The following is a 25,270-nucleotide window of genomic DNA, read 5'->3' as shown; positions in this document are numbered from 1 at the left end:
CCTGCCTCTCACTCCCCTACTCACACCTTCTTTATACAGTTTCCAGGGATGACCTCTGGTTCTCCCCCTGATCTCGCACTATTCTCTATTGAACTTCTCCACCATTGATCCTTTGACAACCCCTTACCAACTTGTAGGTCTCTATCATATCTTCCCTCTTCCTCCTGTCCACCAGACTCTGCAAATTACATCTTCTCAATCTTTACTCATACTCGACATTCCAGAAGTCAGAAACTACCTTAGTCAGTCACCTTTGGACCCTTTCCAACATCTCTTCATCCTTCTGAAAACCCGGTGACCTAATTTCTTCACAACTACTGATGAAACACAAACTGGCCTATAATTAGACACTTCATCTGCTACTGCCCTTGTTCAATGGTACTATCTTATCTTCCTTTCATTCCTTCGGCATCTTTCCCATAGCCAGAGTTTCATTGAAAAGCATGTTAGTGGAGCTGTTAGTCTTTAGCACATTTTCTCAAAACCCATGGTGAAATACCATCTAGTCCCACAGCTTTACTGACATCCAAAATACTCAGTATTTGGAACACACTCTCCTCTTGCACCTCTAAACCTTGAACCAGCCCTATCCTTCTAGTACGAGGGTTGTCTGAAAAGTTCTCGGTCATAGATGGAAACACTGTCGGCAAGATTTTTTTTCTAAGTTGGTACATCTGTCATAAGCATCCATGTGAAATTGCAAGTCATTTTGTTAAGTAGTTTGTTTTATACAGCTGTCTGAAGCAAAAGTGTTGTCTGTATCACTTGAAATGGATAAAACTGAGTATGGTGCGCTTATAAAATTCTTTGTAAAAGAACATTTAATGGCAAAAGAAATTCATTCGAAGTTCATAGAAGTTCATGGGCACTCTTCTCCTTCATTTTCAACAATTAAGAAATGGGCTGCCAAGTTTAATTGTGGGCGTACCAGCCTTGAAGATGATCCACATGAAGGACTTCCAAAAAGTGTAACAACACCAAAAATTATTCATCAATTGTGCGGAATGGTATTGGATGACCGGCGAGTCAAAGTGCATAAAATTGTTGAGACTATAGGCATTTCAGAAGAATGTGTAGGATATATTTTGCATGAAGAATTGCAAACGAAAAATCTTTGTGCAAAATAGGTGCCACACTTGCTCACAGCAGATTAAAAACGCACTTGCATGAAAATATCTCAACAGTGCTTGGAGCGTTTTAACAAGAATAAAACTGATTTTGTGCATCGATTTATTACTATGGATGAGACTTAGATTCACCATTACACACCAGTATCCAAACAGCAGTCAAAACAGTGGACAGAAGCCGGTTGTTCAGCGCTGAGGAAGATGAAGTTAGTTTCATCAGCAGGAAAGGTCATGTCATCGCTGTTTTGGGATGCTAAAGGCATTTTGTTTATTAATTATCTTGAAGATGGTGAAACAATAACCGGGGAATATTATTTCGATCTTTTAACCAGACTGGACGAAAAAATTTGTGAGAAAAGACCTAGTTTTGTAGAAGAAAAAATCATCTTTCATCAGGACAATGTGCCTGTCCACAGAAGTGTTTTGGCAATGGGAAAATTAAAGGATCTGCACTATGAATTGTTGGAACATCCACCCTTTTCCCCAGATTTGACTCAATCTGACTTCTGTCTCTTCCCAAAATGAAAAATCTTCCTCGCTCGTCAGCGTTTTTCTTCAAATCAAGAGGTGATTGTAGCATAGAGGGGTATTTTGTAGATCTTACTGAGAACCACTACAGGGACGGGATAATGGTGCTGGGGCATTGCTGGAATAAATGTATTAGTCTTAAGGGAGATTATGTTGAAAAATAAAAATAATTTTGAAATTATAAATTCGTAATGATAAAATCAAGGCCTTATACTTTCATGTAAGGCCTTCATATGAATTATTGTGCACACATTTTGTCACCAGGTTTTCATGATGATGAGGATATGTTGGAAGGTGTCCAGAGATGATTTGCAAAGATGGTCAATTGTCTTTGGAATGTGGATTATGAGGACAGATTGAGAGAATGTAAGTTGTTAAGCCTCATGAATGCGAGGAAGAGGGGGCGGGGAAATATGATTGAGACATATAAGCTAGTCAGGGGTTGTTGTTGTCAGGTTGACATGTAAGAGATTTTTAATACAGTAGGAGAGAGTGATAGTACAGGAATCCATTTCTGGAAACTATAAGGAGTGTGAGCAGAGGAGTGAGGAAAAGGTTTTTTGCTTAGAGAGTGGAATGTATTGCCTGAGTGTGTTGTGAATGTAGACACATTGAATCAGTTTAAGGCATGGTTGGTTGATCATTGTGTGCAATAGTGTGTACCTACCATGATAAGTGTCTGACTCCATGGAGGTCAGATGTTAATATTAATAATAATAATAATAATAATATGCTAATTTTGCATGCGGAATATCTTTAAACCAGGTTACTTATATATTGTTCTGCATTCCTTAATGAAAAATAATACTTCCTTCTTCCTACACATATCCTTTTGATGCATTATGAGATGCCGAGCAGCTTGATGTGACGTCATGACAATATTTCAGTTTAAAACTTTTTTTTTTTAGATATGGTTAAAACAAAGATGAATGCAATAATATCCTATTTTATGAAGTATGGTATACTTTCCATAGTAACAAAAAAATGTACAATCTCTTGTTCCCCTCTTGTCATCTGTTTAAAAATGTATTCTACATCTGTCCTATGAAATCCTGTTTGTAGCTCCCAAGTTTCTATGAGATCTCATTCCTTCACCTTCACATAAACCATCAAACTTTCATCTTTTCTCATAGAAACATTTCTCAGACCTGTCTTTATCTTAACACCTCCTTCTGAATTCAATTCAGTTCGTTTCCCATCCTCTATGAAATGAAGAAACCCAATCTAGTTCCTTGGCTTTCATAACATATAATCACATCTGGACCACTTCAATCAGATTTGTTTTTTTGGGGTTTGATAGGAGATGACAAAAGTGGTGGAGAGGATTCAGCTGTCTTAATCCTCTTGATCACATTTTCCTTCCCTATGAAACCCAAGCAATCAGATCACAATGGTCAAGATATGCTCATATAAAGAGAAACAATAATTTCCTTATTCCTACTTGTCAGTGTACCTAACAATGACAGAGTGATCCTTTGTACTATTTGACCCACATTTGCAATATTCCTTCTGAACTTTGGCTCACTCTATCATCATGCTCAAATCTTTAGTCATTGCTTTCTATAATAAAGTGACAGTTGGATAAAGCTAATGGCTATATGATGACACTGCTGCACTTTGCAAAGGCATTTGATATGATACACTCAAGGAAGTTAATGTTCAATAAATTGGGACAATGAGACAGTTATGAAGCTAGTGAGAGAATTTGCTGGTAGAGGGCATTCTATTCATTCTCCTGTGACATATGATCTGCAAAAAGAAGACAAGTTTAGATTTTAATTATAAGCAGTCTGCAAAAAGAAGACAAGTTTAGATTTTAATTATAAGCAGTCTGCAAAATGAAGACATATTTAGATATTAATTATAAGCAAAATGTTATAACATTAGCATAATTTTAATCTGGTTTAGTTGTGATTCAGTGGCATATTTGCATTTGGAAGTTATTTAGTTTGAAGCACTTTTTCAGAATAACAGCTAACCGAGGGAAAAATGGCAGTAAGAACTAGGTCTTCCAGATGCATGACACTGAAATCAAGTGTTTTGAATAATCTAGATTTTACCAAGATGGTTCATTGTTGGGAGTGTAATATGTATGCATTAGTGAATGTGGCATATATGTTGCTGAGAGATTAAACAAGAGAAGTGAGAGAGTAGGGATCTGATGGATGGCAGTGATGAATGTAAGACTAAGAATGATAGCCAGAACAGTGAGCGTGAGAATATTAGTGTGGAAAATGTGATTGGGAATAAAGAAATTATTAAAAAAGGAAAACCAAGCGTAATTATGGAAGCAAAAGTGTGTTTGACTGACCGAGCAAGATGTGGCATGACTATTCGGACAAAAGATAGGCTGATTGATAAAGCAATAGCAGGAACAATTGCTGGAATCTAAGAATTGAAGAATGAAATTATTATGATGAGGAATGAAATGAGGCATCTACAGAATGAAATTAAACATAAGGTGGATATGAACAAAAGAGTGCAAAAGAATAAAATGAAAGTGTAGTGGAGAGTAAGAAGCAGTGAATGACTCAAGAATAGAACAATATGGAGATGCTTTCATAAAAGTGTGGTGGATGAGAGGGTGCACAAGGTGTGCTTTCCAGGAGGGAAGAATGAACAGAGTGACATTGAAGTACTGGAAATGAGAAATAAGCATGCAAGGGAGTTATTGGTTGTGGTTGGATTGAATGATTTGGTTGGAGATAGGAATAATGTGAGAACGGATATCAGGAGGTTATTGAGGAGAGTGAAAGACAACAGTATGGCAGGAGGGATAGTTTGTGTGTTGTCTAGGTGTGATAATAATGAGTTGAGCCAGAGAGCAACAATCTTGAATGGATGGTTAGTGGAAATGTATGAAGAGAAAGGAGTGGAGTTTGTGAATGTGTGTGGGATAAGTTTGAGGGATGAATAGAACTGTATAGGAGCAATGGACTACATCTGAATCATTTTAGAGTGAATCAATTCAAAAGGTTGCTGTTGGAAGGAAGTGTAATAAGTGACGGAAGCAAGGCATCAGTGAAAGTCAGATATGATATGAATGAACAGGAAAGTGGACTACATGAGATAGATGTGGTTGCAAATAAATGGAGAGGAGAATGTGAGAACAGGAATGAAGTAGGGTAAGGAAAGGGGGGGGGCAGGAAATTCAGGGAGACACAGTGTAAGGAGAGTATTCTGTAAGTAGTATGAATGCATGGTTGTGGATGGTCATCATAGGAATGGGATGGCCCTGAATATATTTGGAGGGGGGGGAGTAGTATATGAGGCAGAAGGTGAGCAGACAGCAGGTGTGGAGAAGTCACAGATAGAAGCCAGCATGAGTACGACTAGTTACAGACCAAGAAATTAATTTTTATGTTCATTTATTATTGCCAGGGGTATCAGAAATAAGGAAGATAAAATTGTTCTGTTGATTGAAAATGATTTCTTGACAGGAATGGAAATGATCAAATGGAAGTATATGATGTTTTCATTGAGGACAGGAAGAGCAAGGAGGGATGGGGGACTGCTGATGATAGGAGGGAAGTCATGTCCACGCATGTGGAAAAAAGTGGCAGACATTTTGAATTTGAAGTAGTATAATGTGAGTTTTTTTGGGGGGGGGGGGGTGACGATGTACTGGAGAGGGTCCAGAGAAGGTTTACTAAGTTAGTATGAAGTAGGTGGAATGTCAGATATGAGGAGAAATTGAGGGAATGCAACTTACAGAGCCTTGTGGGGAAAAAAAAAAAAAGAAGAAATGATTGAGACATATAAGTTGATGAGAAGTTGTTACCAGATTAATGTGGAGTAAATTTTTCATAGCATAGAGGGATGCAAAGATAGAACTAGAGACCATCTCTGGAAGTAGGGGGTGAGTTGGGAAGGGAAGTGAGAAACATGTTCTTTGAATGGAGAGTGATTGGTGAGTGGAATGCATTGCCTGAAACTGTGGTGAGTGTGGAAATTGTGAATGGGTTTAAGACATAGTTCGATGAACTTTTTGCATGAGTACAAACCTCCATCAAGGAGTCCTTCGAGTCATTGGAACCTGGTTATTTTCATTGCCTTCCTCCGTAGTACAGTTGGAAGATGACAGTATATTGCATCCTTCAATTGGAAAAGGCCTAAGTTTGATTCTCATTGTTACAAGAGATATCTTTATATGGACTTTTTATTTGAAGGTGAGTTAACCAATCTCAAATGGAGGTAGTAAGGTTTTTCCTGTCGGAAAGTTGGGTTTTTCTTCCCATGTGCAGACAAATCGGCTTTCAGAACAAACACAATTTACAGACAAAAAATACTATTGGTTGTGATGATGGGCAGTAGATGGTAGTTGTGCATAGGAGGAGAATTAAGTAATAGGGGAAATGGTTGAATGTGTTTAGCAGAGTAGAGTAGAGTGCCCTCCTGCAATGAGTCCCTGGACTCCTTGTAGGTTTCATGCAATAATAATAATAATAACAACTCCATAGAGGTCACATATTAATAATAATGATGATGATAAAGGGACTGAGGAAGATGGACAGACATCAAAGAATAGAATATAGAAGAGTATAATTCAGGAAAAAGGTAGGTGACTAGCATTGTTGCATGACTGCACTTGGTCGTTCTATTGAATAATAGATTAATAATACAGGAAATGATTTGAAGTGAGGTATATCCAGTTTGCTTGTAATTCAAAACTTTGTAAAGTAATAGTTAATAAAGTTGATGATTTAAATCATGTACAGACAGAATGGGCAAATAACAGTAGTTGTAATTTTAATGTGGTAAAGCATAAAACATAATGACTGCACTTGGAATGAAATATATGCCCGTGTATGTTGCATTGACAGGACTGCAGAAATTTGAGAATGCTAGGAATTGCAGATGGTGGTGGAATGAAAGTTGAGGTTAATAGAGCATGTTGCAAAAGCAGCCAAATTTGCACATTGGATTTTCTAGTTGTTAAGGTACACACTGACAAGCAGAAGGTGGATATTATCTATTTTATAAGCTTTTTATATGATAATGTCACAGAGATTTAGTCATCTAAGTTCGTTGGGGGATAAGGAAGTGGTTAGAAGGAACATAACTAGGAATCACCTCTGGAAATTGATTTCTGTGTGTGTGTGGATTAACAAAGGCATCTGGACTAGATTTTTTGCTTGAAAAGTGGTGAATGAGGGATGAATTTTGAGAGTTTGATTGTGAATGTTTTGTCAGTGAATTAGTTTATGGAGATCTCTATTATTATTATTATTAACATTATCCTTATTCTTATTCAATATTATTAACATTACTTCAGTCCAACCTACAGAGTAATCAGAACAACATATCAGATAACAAGACCAGAGTCAACAAACTGCATAACATATAAGTATAATAATCACTATGGAAAAGCCACCTGAAGCTTCTACATACCTGACGTGATCAACAAACTGCTATTAGAAAAGAGAAACCTAGGGAGCTACAGAGAACTGAAACAGGCACTATATAGATATTATAACGAGACTAAAAATGAGAGGGAAATTGCATGCACACACACACACACAAACCTATAACAAATTCCTCTCAAAAACCAATACAAGGACACAAACACACCATATCCAAATCCAACTCCCCCCCCCCCTCCTTCCTTTAAAAAAGTTAAGCAGTGCTCATGCAGTGATCATTTGAGGGGCATACTCACCTCTGATGTTAACCTGAAAAAAAGCATTTATATATATATATATATATATTCGTTGTCCGGTAGCATCCTCTAAAAAGAGGGTTGCAGCAGATGAGCAGCTCTTCTCCATTTCTCTCTGTCTGTCGCTTCCATTATTCTTAAACCAGTCCATTCCATGATGTCATTAAACCACTCTCTAGTTGGTCTTCTGCGTCTTCTCTTCCCCTCAACTTTCCCCTTGTAATATAGTTCTTGTCAAATGTCCTGAGGAACCTATCAGAAGATGTCCTGCAAATCTGGTCTTTCTTTGCATAATTATAATGTTCTAATGCAGTGTTCTTTCCATCCCAACTCTTCTTAAAACTTCTTGATATGATATTCTCTCTGTATAGCTAATCTTTCCATCCTTCTATAACACTACATTTCCAATACGTTAATTCTTTCCATATCTCTCTTTCTAAGTGTCCATGACTCACTTCCATAACTTGCAATGCTCCAGATTGTTGCTTTAACTATTCCAATTCTCACACCTATTTTAATATTCTTATTTATTAAAATTCTCTTCATTTCCATAAATGCTGATTTAGCTTTACCTATTCTATTTCTAATGTCTAACTCGACAGTTTCTTTCTATGAGATCCAACTATATAAATATTGAAATCTTTCCACTTCTAAATTCTTTCCTCCACATCTTATCTTTGTATTGTCTCCTATTTTTCTGCCCATTATCATTATCTTGGTCTTCTTTGTATTAATCCTTAGTCCATACTCTTTGCAGGCATTTTCAATTCTTTGAACAGTTTGTTGTAATCCATTTTCGCTTTCTGCCATTACCACTACATCATCCACATACCTTAAGTTATTGATGATTCTTCCATTTATTTTTATTCCTTCTTCTTCATCCTCAAGTGCCTCTCTAAGCATCTGTTCACTATAAAGGTTAAATAATAATGGTGATAACTTACATCCTTGTCTAACTCCTCTCTCCATTTGGAATTCTCCTGTTTCCTCTCCATTTACACATACTGATGCTGTTTGTGTCCAATATATTCTCTTTAAGATTTCCAAGTCATACGAGTCAATATCAATATTTTCTAGAATATCAAAAAGCGTTTTATGTTTCACTGTATCAAATGCCTTTTCAAAATCTAGAAACCCCAAAAACACCTTTCCACCATGGTTTAGTGTTTTCTCCCCAATAATTCTTAGACAAGTTATAGCCTCTGTTGGTTCGAAAACCAAACTGTTCTTCATTCATTTCTTTTTCTATTTTGCTCTTAATTCTCTCTAAAATTATTTGCACCAGAATTTTTGCTGTGTGAGTTATAAGACTTATCATTCTAAAATTATTACAGTCTAAAACTTCCGTCTTTTTTGGAATGGGGATAAAAATTGATCTTCTAAACTCCTCTGGTAATTCTTGTCCCTCATAAATTCCTTTAATAATTTGCCATAACTCTTCCATATCTTTTTTATCTATATTTCTTATAAGTTCTATCTGTATACCATCTATTCTGGGGGATTTTCCTTCTTTCATCTTTTGAATTGCTAGATTCAGTTCCTCCCTCATGATGTATAACCTCTGCCCACTATACTCTTTCGTTTGATTTTCTCCTCTTTCTCTGTCTTCATACAGTTTGTCTGTCTTCATATACATTCCTCCCATCTCTGTAATATCTTCTCTTTTTCTATCAGGATTTCACCTCTTTCATTCTTGACTGCTCCAGTCTTTTGTATCTTTCTTCTTCCTGTCATCATATTAATGTTTCTATAAACACCTTTTATGTCATTTCTTTCTACCTTTGCAGTTGTGTCTTTACTCATTTTATCTAACCACTCTTCCTTTTTCCTTCTTATCTCTCTTTGTAGCTCCCTATTCAAGTCTTTATACTGCTTTTTTTCCTCCTCTGTTTTACTATTAACTAGCTTTCTTCTTTTTGTTATTTTTCTCGAAATATTTTCTGCCATCCATGGTTTTTTCTTTTCTCTCTTATCTCCTTTTTTTTTTTTTTTTGGCTAAATGTAATTCTGTAGCAGTAATTATGCTTTCCTTCAGAATCTTCCATTTTTCACTTACATTATCACTTCCTTGTATATTTCTCTCCTTCATTTCTTCCTCACCATATATGGCGAATAAATTCACCAAATAAGGTGAATTTATTTGCCATATTTGGTATTTTCAGCTGCTCTATATTCCATGATTTATTTTGTTACTTTGTAATTACTTTTTTAAAATTAATTTTTATCTTAGTTGATAACAATATATGATCTGTATTACAGCCTGTTCCTGGATATGTTGTAACATCTTTTATATTATTTCTATATCTTTTGTTTATCAAAACATAATCTATCTGATTTCTTCTGCTATTTATATCCTCCCCTGGGGCTTTCCATGTATACAATCTTCTTGGATGTTTTTTAAACCAAGTGTCCATAACTGTCAAACCTTTTTTGCTACAGAAATCCAACAACATATCTCCTCTTTCATTTCTCACTCCCAGTCAATATAGCCCAACAATATCTTCCTCCTTTGCTACGAGTTGCCTGGTGTTGTACTACCTACCCCGGTAAGATAGTACAACACCATATTCAGTCCTGAAGATATTTTCAGGCGCAAACTTTGTTTCCTCACACTTGGATAAAGGATTAAACTAAATTTATTATTAATATCTTCCTCCCTTCCTCTTTCGATTTTTGCATTCATATCACCCTGTATTATAATTATATCTTTTGTGTCTTTACATTTCAAACCCTTTTCTATATCACCATAAACTCTCTCTACCTCCTCATCCTTCCGATTTTTGCATTCATATCACCCTGTATTATAATTATATCTTTTGTGTCTTTACATTTCAAACCCTTTTCTATATCACCATAAACTCTCTCTACCTCCTCATCCTCATAATCACAAGTAGGTAAATGAATAAGTAAAATATTTCTTGGTTTTGCTTTCTACCAAAACTCTGTCTGAGATTTGCCAGTAGCCTTCCACACATCCTGCCACTTGTTTATTCAATATTATACCTACACCTGCTTGATGTTTCTCCTCTTCTCCTGAGTAAATTACTCTCTTTCCATCCTCTGTTCTAAAATCTCCTTTTCCTTTCCATTTCACCTCAGCCATTCCCAGAACATCTATTTTCAATCTTAACATCTCCATCTTTACAATCTCCAATCTTCCAATTTGAAGTAAGGTTTTCACATTCCAAGTTCCACTATGAAATTTACCTTTAGTCTCTTTTCCATATGTATATTTTCCTTTTTCCTCTTCTCCAACTCCCACAGGCTTTAGTAGAGATGATTTATATGATTGACATGCAATCTTGTCAATATCCATACTGGAATAAGTGACCTCCCTGGTAGCCAATTGCACATTTCCAGACCCAGGTGTCCCATCCTGAACTGTGCATCACTCGTCATTTTAATCCTTGCTGTTCATCCAAACTAGGGAAAAGTAGAAGCATAGTGTAGTGGTGTCCTGTTGCCTTCTATGCATGAACAAATGAAAAAGTAGAAACATAGAAAGATTCACCCCTAGCCCTCGAATACGCTAATAAATAGCAATGGGGGGAAGAAACTAGAAGAAGAAAATAAGAATAGGGACCATCCTATAGATAATATACAGATGTATATTACATGAAGTAAGGTATGATCCAGCATCAGGTACCTCGGGTTCGCCACTCCCGTACTCACTAAGGTGAGCCCTTGAGAAATTATATATATATATATATATTTCCAAGCATATACATATATACATTAAATCTACACCTGGATTGCGATGGGTGCTGAAACGAAACCACCGCCATCTATTATCTTCCTCAGATAAGCTCTGCAGAAGTTTTGAGAAAGACTGCAGAAATGCCACCCAAACAAACAAGTATATCAAAAAAGAATGTACTCAGTAACTTTTGTAGAAAAATAAAACAATAATAAAAATTATTATTATTAAAAATATCTGTATTAAAACTATCTCTATTAAATACAGAATGTATAAAAAAATATTGAAAGAAAAATTCAAATGCCAATCCATATGTACATACGATGGATAAATATTTATCTAGTTTAAAAAAAGTTATATTTATAAAAATTTAAATATTCTGCATTTTATACTGAATCTTTGTACACTATAGAAAATATAATAATACATCTCATTATATTTATATGCAAATATTCTGTTTGATAATTAACCTTGTCATTGTCAAAAAAAAAAAAAAAAAAACATTTGACCTCCATGGAATCAGAGACACATCATGGAAAGTACAACTATCATCCATAAAGCTCCTCCAATCATACCTTAAACTGGTTCAAAGAGTCTGTATTCACAACACACTCAAGCTATATATTCCGCCCACTAACCAATCACCATGCAAAGAACCTGCTCCATTCCTCACACCCTACTTATACAGTTTCCAGAGACATCCTCTTGTTCTACACCCTCCCATTCTATGAAAATTTCTACATGTTAACCTGGTAACAACTTCTAACCAAATTATATGTATCAATCATACCCCCCTCCATCTCCTCCAATTCAAGAAGCTTTGCAAATTACTTACATTCTTTCAATCAATTATCATATTCCACATTCCAAAGAGCAGTTACCACATTTGTGAATCTTATCTGGACACTTTGTAATATATTCTCATCATCATGAAAACCATTTGACCAAATCTGATTAAGACCTTATGCAATGGAATTGTAACCGCTTTATTTCTGCACGTCAAGATCCTCACATCATTACTATTATCCAATGTGACGATTCACAACTTTTGCAATGTGGCTCATGAATTTCAGGTCTTTGTCCACAATTACTCCAGATCTCTCATCTCCTTCAAAGTTTTTCCCACCAAGTGTATACTTTGTATCTCATCATTTCTTACTGAATTTCAAAACCTTACACTTTGCAACATTAAACTGATAGTTCCACTTATCTACCCATTCATACAATCTATTGAAGTCCTCCTGTAAACTGTAACATCTACTTGACTCTGTATTTTTTAACCCAACTTTGTATCATCTGCAAACAATTGCATATTACCAGTAAAACCCATCCCGATAACATCAATATATGAGTTAAACAACAGTGACCCCAATACAGATCCCTGCAGCACACCACTAGAGACTTGACTCTTTCGAGATATGGCAGTCCCATATACAACTTGCTGATAGCTATCTGAGAGCCGGTTTCTGATACAACTCAGTAGTCAGTTATTCGATTTCATCTTTTTCAATTAATTTAACAGCTTGTCATGTGGCCTATCAAAAGCCTTTGCAGAATCTTAGTTTACTACTCTATATACATAATCTCCCTTGTTCAATACATTTGTGACCTTGTTATAGAACATTAGTAGTTGTTAAAACATGATATCCCTTTAACAAACCCATACTGACAATCACAGAGAATACTGCTCTTATCAATTCATTTCTGGATCCTAGTTCTCATTAATCTCTGTGATACTTATCCACAACTCAAGTTATACAGATAGATCTATAATTTGTAGCTGTAGCTTTATCACCACCTTTATGTAGAGGAACAAGTTTACCTTCTACATTAAAGATACCAAGAAATTATATATTTGGTTTTAATCCTTTACCAAAGGAAACAAATGATGTATATAATTTATTGGTATCTTTAATGTATAGTAGAAACAAAGTAAAAAAACTTTCAACATCTTTCTCTCATCCTGAGATTTTTATTAATAAATTCTAGCACCTTTTGGCTACTTGTATATATATATATATAACTTCAACCATGGTATCTCTTCCAGGTCTGACTGCTGCTGATGGTTTGACCTCCAGGCCTTTGTGTAGAAGTGGTTGCAGTGCTGAAATATGAAAGGCTCTGCTCAGGGTTGAGCTTTTGCCTGCCTCTAAGTGGGGCCACTGCTGAACCTATGGCTCTGCTTGGTGTTGGGGATGAGCATGATACTTTGCAATCCACTGCTGAGTAAAATGATTCTTCAGGGCACTCGCACTTGCTGAGTTTAGAGTGATCTGGGGAATTGCCTGAGTTTTTGGAGACTTCCTTTCACTCATATAGGGAGACCTGAATAAATGTTGAAACTAGTCTGGGTAGTGGTCCTTCTCGTTATGCATATCATTTTACAAAGTATGTCCAAAAGGGTGTGGTGCTTTGCATTATGGGATTCATACAAAGGCAAGTTATGTGAAATCATTAGCCTCTATATACAAGACTCGATTAATCCAACCATTTCATTTGCCTTGTATCCAAACATAGAAGCTCATTCTTGGATCTATAGGAAGTTCTACCTATTAGATGTGACTTCTCCATGCTTAACTCAAGCTATTTCTGTTTCTTCTTATTTATCTTAAAACCTTCTTCAAATCCAGCTGTTTTACTTTATTTCAGTTCAGTTCATTCCTTTCCTTTTTGCCTACACACACACATACACATCCTTAGGGCCGGCGGAAGTGGGCATGTGGTGCATGCGGGCACCGCTACGATGGGGGCGCTGCCGCCAGGGAACAGTTCATAAGTTAATTTTTAAGAAACAAAATTTTTATCATAAAAACAAAAAAATTCTTAGAATGATCAATATTAAAATAAATGAGGCTGTATACACTGAATAAAAATTTTTAAAAAAATGTATATTGCCGTCTCTTTGATCAGCCGGCTGTTTCAATTTTGCAGCTAGAGCAGGCTAAATGCTTGCCTGCAGAATGTTGTGTCTACTGCAGTCTATTAAAGTGAAATGGTGAACAGTTTTTATGCGCAGAAACGAATTTTCGTACAAAACATTTGTTGCTAGTTAACCAGTCATATGGTATGCATCTCAGTAGGCTACTGACAGTAGTGCAGTGCGGACTATTATTTCGTCTCTGTGTCATGTTGTGTAATAATTTCTCGTGGGTATAAAATAGAAATCGAATCAAAAATTTTAAAAAAAAGTTATCCGGTGCACAAAATCATAAGCGTCACACTGCAAAAGAAGCAGATATTAAGAAACAAACTGGGGCTGTTAATAAATTTGTTAAAATATTAAAATATTCTGATGCAGATTGTAACCAACTCGATACATCAGAAATCAGAGTTGAAGAACTGTGCACATCATCCAGTTTGCATGAAGGTACTATTGCAACTATTGAACAAGATAATTGAACATGATTTAAGTGAATAATAGTTAGGATTTAGTCAACTACAACACGATTTAGTTGTAGATGACCACGAAACTAACACATTATTATTCTCTGTAAATTTAGAAGATCCAGGTGAATGGGGAAATATTGATGAAAAATTACGAGTTGTTTTAATTGAAATGGGGCCTGTTCAAAATAATAATATAATATATCCCAGATATACATATTGGTCATAAATTTGGCGACACGTATTATAATAGAAAAATTGAAAATGGGAGCTCGTGCCAAGAACATGGCTCATTTATTCAGAAACTTTAAATTCTGTTTTTTGCTTTTGATGCAAACTTGTCGCACCTACTGAATCACCCACTGAGTCTTGTAGACGGTTATAACGATTGGAGAAATGTAAGTACAATTTTACATACACATGAGACTAGTTTAACTCACATGAAAAATTTCTTAAAATGGAAGGAACTTGATAAAAATTTAAATAAACAAAACTACTATTGATTTCCAGACTCAAAGCATGTATGAAATGGAAAAGAAACATTGAACGAGCGTTTTAGAATGCTTGATTGAAATTATAAAATTTGTTAGTAGCCGAAATTTAGCTTTTCGCAGATCATCTGATAAATTATATGAAAGAAATAGCGGCAATTTTTTAAAATTAGTCAAACTGTTTGGGAAGTTTGATCCTGTTATGGAAAATCATGTTGAAAGGGCCGTACAACGAAACAATAGAATACACTATTTGAGTAAAGACAGTCAAAATGAAATATTGGAAACTTTAAGTAACGCAATCAGGGATACAATTTTATTATCAATTCGAAAATCTAAACATTATTCCTTAATTTTAGACTGCACACCTGATGCATGCAAGTAAAACAGAACAAATGACCATTATTAGTCGCTTTGTTTCCTGTAACAATGGAATTGTCAAGATCAGGGAAAACGTTTTAGGTTTGGCAGATATATCAGATTCCACAGGACGTGGTTTATGTGCGACAATAATGGAACATTCCCATTGATAACATGCAAGGTCAAGCGTATGACAATGGGGCAAATATGGGCTCCAAAATTTGCTTTTGAACAAAAATCCTCTAGCTTTTTACATGCCATGTGCTGCTCATACTCTAAATTTAATCATTAATGATGCAGCCAAAGTGAATGCAGATACAATTAGTTTCTTTGCAATTATTCAAGAAATATACAATTCTTTTCATTCTCTTACAAACGTTGGCCAATCCTTTTAAAGTTCGTAAAAAAAATTAACTTTGAAACAGCCATCAGAAACGCGATGGGATAGTAAAATTAATGCAATCTGCCCTCTACGATATCAGTTAGGAGATATTTATGATGCACTTTTTGAAATTTTAAATAATGAAAATTTTAATAAAGAAGCACAAACATTATGTGCTAAAATAAAGGTCTACAAATTTATTTGCTCTCTTATAACTTGGTACGATTTACTTAACAGAATAAACCCTGTGAGTAAAATGCTTCAAGACAAAAATATGAACATTACGCTTGCTTTAGAATCTATCGAAAACTTAAAAATATTCTTACAAGAGTATCTATCAGATACAAATTTTAAAGAAGATCTAAAAACGGCAAAATAACTGAGTGAAGAGGTGGATGGAGAACAAGAATTTAAAACTGGTACAGAAGTTCGATGACGAAAGAAGACACAACAGTTTGACTACGAGCATCATGACAAAACGCCACAATTGCCAGAAGATAAATTTAGAGTGAATGTGTTTTATACACTTCTAGATGTTGCAATGTGTTCGTTAATAGAACGTTTTGAACAACTAAAAGATATGATAATTTCAATTTCTTGTATAGATTACTACAAATTAATAACGAAGATTTACGAAAAATTTGTGACGATTTAGAGATTCTCTTGAAGGACTGCGACAATAAAAACGTAACTGCAATAGAACTATATGACGAGTTATGTGCTTTCCGGGATATGTTTTGGATGGATAATTTAAATATTCAAAAGCCCTTTCAATATTCTTAATTTCATTGTGTCCAATAATTTATCTTTCCCTAACTTTTCAATTGCTTTAAGAATACTATTAACCTTAACTGTTAGTGTAGCGAGTGGTGAACGTTCCTTTTCCGAGTTGAAATTGATTAAAACCTACTTAAGAACAATTATGTCACAAAAAAAAGCTTGTTAGTTTGGCGTTATAGCTATTGAAAATGATATATGTGCGGAATTAGACGTTAAGACCATGATTTCTAATTTTGTGAATATGAAATCAAAAACCTTAAAATTTTAATTTAAAAAATTTCAAGTATATTTATGTAATTTAATTTATTTTCTGTTATTCTGTAAAGATATTGTTTTTTGAATACTTATATTAAATGTTCTAATTATTTCTGAATTTTTTTATTATTTTCTCATCTATCTTGAGTTTCTTTTAATTTCCTAAAAGATAGTTCCACTTATAAAAATTATTACAAGTTACTAAGAATTTAGTAACTTGTAAAATGCAAGAATTTTTTAAACTTTAGTTCAAATAAATTTTAACTTTAATTAAAATTCATTTTAATTTTGTTAGCAATTCGAGTCGGTGGAAGGCTATAATCCCTGTATCATTATATTCAACGATTAAAGTGAAGTGGCTTTATCAAAATTTGCTTTAACTTTTGAGAATTTTTTGATATACGGGTTTTTAATGATTTTCCTGCCTAATCAACACTCCCGGTTCGTTACATTTAGCGAACCGTGTGGCTGTTCTGTCAAAATTTATTTAAGAAATTTCAAATAATTTAAATTTTTATTATCGTAAAAGAACCACACACTCCCGGATTGTTACAGGGGCGTTTAGATAGAAATTGCATGTGGGCGTCAAAAACCCTAGCGCCGAATCTGCACATTCTCTTGGAGCATCAACCGTGAACCTTCCCATTTCCCTGTTCGTCTTGTACACTTTTTCTCTCATTTTCTATACTCATGCTACTCACTTCTTCATTCATAACCACTTTATTCATACTCTCCCACTCTCTCACATTGCTTCTCACTTGATCACATTCATTCTCTGCACTCATTTCTCTACCTTCCAGCAGCAGTTTCTCCAAGTGACTCACGCCAAAATCAATCAAATGCAGTACATCACTCTTATACTGTTCAATTCGTTCTTCAAACTCATTCCAACGATAAAAAAACTGCACTCCTTTGTCCTCACATATTTCTGCTAACATGTTATTATTATTATTACGGGCAACTCCAGGAGTCCTTAGACTCATCGAGGGAGGCCCTAAACATCATGTCAAGAACTATTTAGTATTTGCACAGTATCTGTCATACTTTGCTTTGAATTCATTCACAGCCATGGCACCCACAACAGATTCTGGCACACTGTGCTTTGAACTCATTCACAGCCATGGCACCCACAACAGATTCTAGCACCTATTTCACTCATTCACCACTTTCCAAGTAAAAAAGCTATTTTAACACTCTTGCTCAGTTTTCCCACCACCAGACCTGTTCTGAAAAATTTCCTCTGAATTAATCTTGTAAAAATCCCTGAGTGATTTGTGTCTAAATCATATCATCCCTTTTCCTCCTATCAACTTCAACCTATTCTCATAAGGTTCATTCTATGGACCTACTACCATCTTGGTCACTCACTTCTGGATCCTCTCTACTACCTCCCTATCACCAAGAAACCCTGGCGCCCAGATCTCCTTGCAGTAGTCAAGATGAGGTCTTATCAAGGCTTGATAAAGAGGAACAATAACCTGCTTGTCTTTGCTCATCAAAGTATTTTTCAGTAACCAAGTGATCTGATGATCTGCTTTAGCCACTTGTGCTATGTGTCCCCTAAACTTTAACTCCCTATCCACTAACACTCCCGAGTCTCTGGCTTCTTCAATTTCCTGGAGGAGTACCATTCCACCAATGTGGTATACTGCTGATAATCTTTTCACCCCAAAATCCATAACCTTACACTTTGCCACATTAAACTGACATCCATTCTCCTTAGCCCAGTCTGCCAAACTATCCAAATCATCCTGCAAAATTTTCACACGTGTATTCACTATTGCTCTACCCAACTCTGCATCATCGGCAAATAACTGAACAGTTCCTCTCAGATCTTTTCCTATATCATTAATAACAAATTAAATAGCAGTGGTCCAAGAACAGAAACCTGTGGCACGCCACTAGTCACAGGCCTTCTTTTGGACTCTACTCCTGAATAAACTACTCTATAATACCTCTCCATCAACCACTCTCCTATCCATCTCACCAACTCTATACCCATCCCTATGTGTTGCAATTTACTGATTAGAATTCCATGTGGTATCCTGTCAGAGGCCTTTGCAAAGTCAGCAGTATCATTGTAAACCCATTACCCTTAACCAGTTCAACCATCACTGTATTATAAAACGTGAGCAAGTTAATATTGAGGCAATATAAGAAACTGCCTATGAATTAATATTTTTCTATAGAATTACTCTATGTCCCTTAGCATCTTCCCCAACTTAATATTACCCACAAATAACTGGATATCACCTTTTAGACTATTATCAGTCTCATTATTATTATTATTATTATTCCTGACACCTCCAAGGAGTCCGAAGACTCATCACGGGAGGACACCTACAACTGTCTCGACCACTACACCGAATTTCTACTACGAATCATCTCCATCAACGCCATCTACCGCCCACCTCCACCACAACTAGTATTTTTTGTCTGTAAGTTGCGTGTGTTCTGAAGGGCCGATTTGTCTGTATGTGGTATGAAAAACCCGAATTTCTGGGAGAAAAAACCCTGCTACCTCCGTATGAGATTGGCTAACTCACCTTCGAATGAAATTGTCCAAATAAAGATTTCTCCCATCGCGACGAGAATCGAACGTAGGCCTATTCCAATCGAAGGGCGCAATGTACCATCGTTCTTCCAATTATTATTATACAAGTTAATCAACAATGGCTAAGTATAGAACTTAGTCTTTTGATACACCACTGGTCATCTTACTTCTCTTAGTCTCAGCACCTATATATATATTACTTTCCTATACTTGCAAGTCAGCCACTTTTCCTATCCATGTCACAGTTCTATTTTGTATACTTGCTCCAGCAAGTTTGTATGACAACCTTGCATGTGGAATCCTGAATTTTGCATTGGCAAAATCCAAAAGTATAACGGTATATCCATCTCTACTTACCTTTGGCTGCAATTCTTTACCATCCTTTTCAATACCTTAACAATCATACCAGAAATACCGATTGGTCTATAATTCCTTGGATCATTCCACCTGTGTATAATGACGTTATCTTGTTTTCCTTCCACTCATTAGAGTGTGCATTTGTGATAAATTAAAAATATCTATGCTAAATTAAAATTATACATTTAGTGTTATTGGCAGAGCCTGCACTCTATTTAAATGAAAACAAATAATTAGCATCTTTTTTTTTTGTGTCATAAGCAATATAAAAAACTGCCTATAAAGTAAATTTAAAATTCCATTTCATTCAGCAGTATAAACGAATTCTTCAAAAGAAGTTTATAATTATCAATGTTATTTTATCTATTTAAATTAAGGGCATATTTAATCCCACATTATTTCAAAGCTGAATAAGAAAACTCTATAAGATAGCAATCAAAGAGTTTCATGTCGAATATAGCAAACTATAAAAGTTCGGTTATGGCATGAGCAAACACCTGGGTGGTACAATACCGGGCAACTCGTTGTAAAGGTGGATAAAGCTAGGATCGCTATTCTTATATACAACTAGTTGCCCAGTTATTGTACCACCCAGGTGTTTGCTCATGCTTGTACATCGCTGGACTTTTATAGTTTGTTATATTCGGCATGAAACTCTTTGATTTCTATCTTAGAGTTTTCATATTCGGCTTTGAAATAATGTGGGATTAAATATACCCTTAATTTAAATAATTTTAACTTCGCCAAAGTGAAAGCCTTTTGGCTCTTTATTTCATTATTTTATTTATTTTGTATTATAGGAAGGCTTAGCAGGTCAAGTAGCATTAACTGCATTTGTACTGATGACCCTTCTTCCTAACAAGGTAATAAAATTGCATTCTTATCATTAATTGTAATCAAGTAATGGATTTTAAAGTATTTATTTTTAATCAGTTATATGTATATATATATATATATATATATATATATATATATATATTTGATAAGTTGATATTTCAGCTCCAATGAATGGATTTAGATACTACGCTAGAGAGCTGTATTGATGGTTGACTGCATATTATATGTGTAAGGTGGGGGTCATACTATGAAGGAGTAGAAAGTTACAAGTATAGTTCCACATGACTCAATATTGCACTATTTACCTGTTCACTATTGGTGGCAACAATATTGCCATTGCAGTGCAGGTAACGGCATTGTTTGTGGATGATCTGAAGTTCAGAAGAGTTAGTAGAATGTGCCAATGTCAGGGATATTAAGAGGATTTGAATAGGCTGAAAATGTAGGCAAATGATTAAGAATTCCAATTTCTTGCATAGCTAAGTATAAGTTTTGAATTTTGAACTCCCTAGAGGAAAGGTTACATACGCTGTTGATGAAACTTAATGAGAAAGCGAGAAATCTTGGAGTAACGATGCAGACTTTGTGGTTCAGTTGCTGGGGACAATGAAATGCATCACCAAATTACTCTTGATGGGTACTAAGCAAGTAATTGTTATGGGTGAGGTAAATTATCCAAACATTAACTGTGTAGAAGAAAAATCACATAATAAGAATGAAGGAGATTTTATTGAGGTGTTGTGAGACAACTTTCTCAATCAGCATATGAAAGTTAGAACTCAAGATAGCATCCAAAGGCAGTCTCAGTTAAGTTCAAGTTCCATATTGAACTAAAAAGCTGGAAATTATGACACACTTAGAGAAATACTATATTTAGTCCAATGGTATTAGTTAATGAATGAGGAGGATAAATTAAAGATGCCAAGAAATTATTTTCTTGGTTTAATCCTTTATCCAATTGTAAGCAAACAAAGTTTGTGCATGAACTATTATCAGGAACCGAACAACTTGTATAAAGAAGCTAATGACTTCACATCACTTGCCTTAGTATCCCATAATGCACACCACATATCCTTACGGACATGTATAATGCTATGCATTATGGGAAGAGTTGCTACCCATAATGAGAAGGATAGTAGCAATACATGGGATACTTTGAAAAGCTGTTTAAATTATGATTATTATTATTATTACAGGCTACTTCAAGGTGTCATTAGACTCATCAATGGAGGCCTTAAACATCATGTCAAGAACTATCCAATATTGCACAGTATCTATAATACTTTGCTTTGAACTCATTCACAGTCATCGTACCTACAACAGATCCTTCCAACCTATTCCACTCATTCACTACTCTCCAAGCAAAAAATTTAGTTCTAACACCTTTCCTAACTACACGCTTACTCAGTTTACATGGATGGCCCCTAGTTCTCGAACCACTAGACCTGTTCTGAAAAATTTCCTCTGAATTAATCTTGTAAAAACTCCTCAGTAATTTGTATGTCTCAATCATATCATCCCTTTTACACCTATCAACCAGTTTCTGTAACCCACAAATCTTCAACCTGTTCTCGTAAGGTTCATCTGTAGAGCTACTATCATCTTGGTCACTTGCCTGTGGATCCTCTCCATCTACTCCTTATCACAAAGAAACCCTGGCACCCAGATCTGTGTACTCTTCATGACTCTTCATCGAGCCTTGAAAAGCCCCCATCTTGACTAGATGAAGAGGAACAATAACCTGCTTGTCTCTGCTTCTCAAAATATTCTTCAGTCACCAAGTAATCTGATGATCTGCTTTAGCCACTTTTGCTATGTGCTTCCTAAACTTTATCTTCCTATCCACTAACACTGCTAAGTCTGTATAGTTCCACCAATGTGGAATACAGTTGGTAATCTTTTCACCCCAAAAATGCATACCCTTATACTTGGCCATATTAAACTGACATCCATTCTCCTTTGCTCAGTCTGCCAATCTATCCAAATCATCCTGCAAAATCCTTTCCTATATCGTTAATGTACAAATTAAACAGTAGTGGTCATAGAACAAAACCCTGCAGCATGCCACTAGTCACAGGCCTTCTCTTGGACTCTGCTCCTGAATAAACTACTCTCTGATATCTCTCAATCAACCCTATATCCATCCCAATGTGCTGCAGTTTTATGATTAAAATTCCAGGTGGTATCTTGTCAAAGGCTTTTGCAAATTCTAGCAGTATCACTGTAAACCCATTACCTTTATCCAACTCAGCTGTCACTGTATTATAAAACATGAGCAAGTTACTGAGGCATGACCTATCCTTCACAAAACCATGCCCCCCACCCACACACACACACCGTATCTCATTTCTATCTATCCATTCCTGTATTTGCTCTTGACCAACTTCTCAATACTTTGACAACAACTCTTAATATGCTGATTGGTCAGTAATTTGTAACAGGTCTTGGAGCCTCCTTTATGCAATGGCACTATTTTCTCCTCTTCCCACCCCACAGACTAACCCAGAGCTGAGATTCAGATTAAACAATATGGTCAAAGGCACTGACAATTCGTTTGCCACTTCACATAAGACTCGAGCTGGTATACCATCCAATCCCACAAATGTATTCACATTAAGGTTCTGTAATATGCTATTCACCTCCATTTCATTCACCTCAGTTCCTGTATAAGCCATCGGTTCCTGCAGTATCGCCACCTGGATGTATGCTCTTGCAAAGTGTTGACTTAGTAATTCTACTATTTCGACTAATTCAGTTACCTTCCTACCATCGGCATTCCTTAAAATCTTGGAAGTTTTTTTTTTCCCAATTGGTTAGACTATAATAAATTTAGTTTAATCCTTTATCCAAGTGTAAGCAAACAATGTTTGCACCTGTAGTATCTTCAGGGCTGAGGCAACTCGTGGTAAAGGTAGACCAAGCTCTCATCACTCCTTGTCTTAGTATCTCCCATAATGCAAAGCACATCTCCTTGTAGACATGTATAATGCTATGCATTAAGGGAAGGGCCATTACCCAGACCGGTTTCAACCTTTATTGAGGTCTTGTCAGTGGGAGCCACACCCAGAGGTGGTGATACCAAGGTGGAAGCAATGGAGAAGTTATATTTACCTATATGAGTTGCCAAAAGGTGTCTCACCTTATTATTAAATTACTCTGGATTTAGAGAAAGATGTTGGAAGTTTTTTTTTTCCACTTGATTAGACTATAATAAATTTAGTTTAATCCTTTATCGAAGTGTAAGCAAACAGTGTTTTTGCCTGAAGTATCTTCAGAGCTGAGACTCGTGGTAAAGGAGGACCAAGCTCTCATCACTCCTTGTCTTAGTATCTCCCATAATGCAAAGTGCATCTCCTTGCAGACATGTATAATGCTATGCATTAAGGGAAGGGCCACTATCCAGACCAGTTTTGACCTAAATTGAGGTCTCGTCAGTGGGAGCCACCTTTACCACGAGTTGCCTCAGCCCTGAAGATACTTCAGGTACAAACATTGTTTGCTTACACTTTGATAAAGGATTAAACTAAATTATTATTCCTTAAAATCATTCTACCATATACATTTTTTCTTTTACTTACAGCATATCGAAAGAACTGTTTGGGATTCTCTTTCACCTTTGTTGCTAATTTCCTTTCATACTCTGCTTTTGCCTTTCTTACTACACTACTTACCCTTCTGCCCTGTGCCTTGTACTGTTCATGTGCCTGGTGGTCAACTTTCTCTTTTAATTCTTTCCACAATTGTTTCTTTTTTTGCAGCTCCAGCTTATTGGTGTTATTCATTCATATATATTTAATGTTCCATTTAAATCCCACTTGATTTACTCTTTTGACTCTAGGTATGCACTCAGTCATTGCCTCCCTCAAACACTCCTTCCACTTCCCATGCACTATCAACATCCAGCCCTTGCAGTTTTACATGCATGCCACTGATCCAAGCAATCTCCTAAGCATGCCATACTTACCAGCCCTGTAATTTTACATATAAATGAGGCAGTATCTGAATGTTCGAAGAACTAATATGGTAGGAATGAAATCGATAGTTAGTTGTTATTCATATTTGACATCACTGAATGCCATATGTTCACTTCCATACCTCATAAGGTTTGGCGAAATCTTTCTGCTAGAATACTTCACTGCCAAAACCTTATGAAGGTTGCAGATTCCCTTTCCACACAGACAATCACAATGATTTATTTTCCAAGCAGTTAAAGCTTGGAAAATAAATCATTAATGTATTTGATTCCTGCCTTAACAAAGACTTAATATATCTGAAGTGATGTAAAGTACAGCTATTTATTGCCTTTTATTTATATGGAATTGTGTGTAAGGAAATTTCCTGCTGCTACTTGTTGTTCCCATTGGGGAAACTACCATTAATTCAGGTTGCTCAAGAATTGCTTTGGAAAACATGCATTATAAAGTTGAAGAACAAAATTGATCAAAATTTTTGAAACTATTGACTATTTAGGTATACTTGATTCATTGATTGACTGTGTTATTTTTTGTTTCTGCAGACACTTTCTAACTAATGTCAGTAGAAACAGTCAGATACTTATATATGTAGGAAAAATATAGAATTTTATATTTCTGTTTATAGGATTTATATAGAATTTTATATATTCAAAAACTCTGATATATTTCATCTGGTGTAAAATGGACATCATCAGGTAGAAAGATTGCTAACTACACACAAAACATGAATCATAAGAATCAGTGATGTACACTGGTGTCCAAAACCTAAGGATGAACACTATTTCTGAAAATTACATCCGAAAATTCACACAAATCAGCCTGGAGCAATTTGTATCACTGATAATTTTGAATTTCGAGTAGAAAGTGGGTATACACTTCATATTT

At 35.6% G+C, this 25,270-nt stretch overlaps 1 protein-coding gene across 1 annotated transcript in view; it reads left to right on the top strand.

Annotated features, from left to right (window-relative positions):
- Nucleotides 1-25,270, top strand: part of LOC150096624 (CD109 antigen-like) — a 930,782-nt gene that overhangs the window by 748,626 nt on the left and 156,886 nt on the right. Inside the window, exon 27 of the mRNA XM_090407963.1 lies at nucleotides 20,375-20,437. Within this exon, the coding sequence (XP_090264089.1) occupies nucleotides 20,375-20,437 (63 nt within the window). The remainder of the gene's footprint in view (nucleotides 1-20,374; nucleotides 20,438-25,270) is intronic.

The sequence above is a fragment of the Typopeltis vanoorti genome, chromosome 18 (genome assembly GCF_054136105.1).
Source record: "Typopeltis vanoorti isolate ZY-2024b chromosome 18, IOZ_Tvanoo_1.0, whole genome shotgun sequence".
Taxonomy (NCBI): Eukaryota; Metazoa; Arthropoda; class Arachnida; order Uropygi; family Thelyphonidae; genus Typopeltis; species Typopeltis vanoorti.
This window is presented reverse-complemented; position numbering and strand designations above follow the sequence as displayed.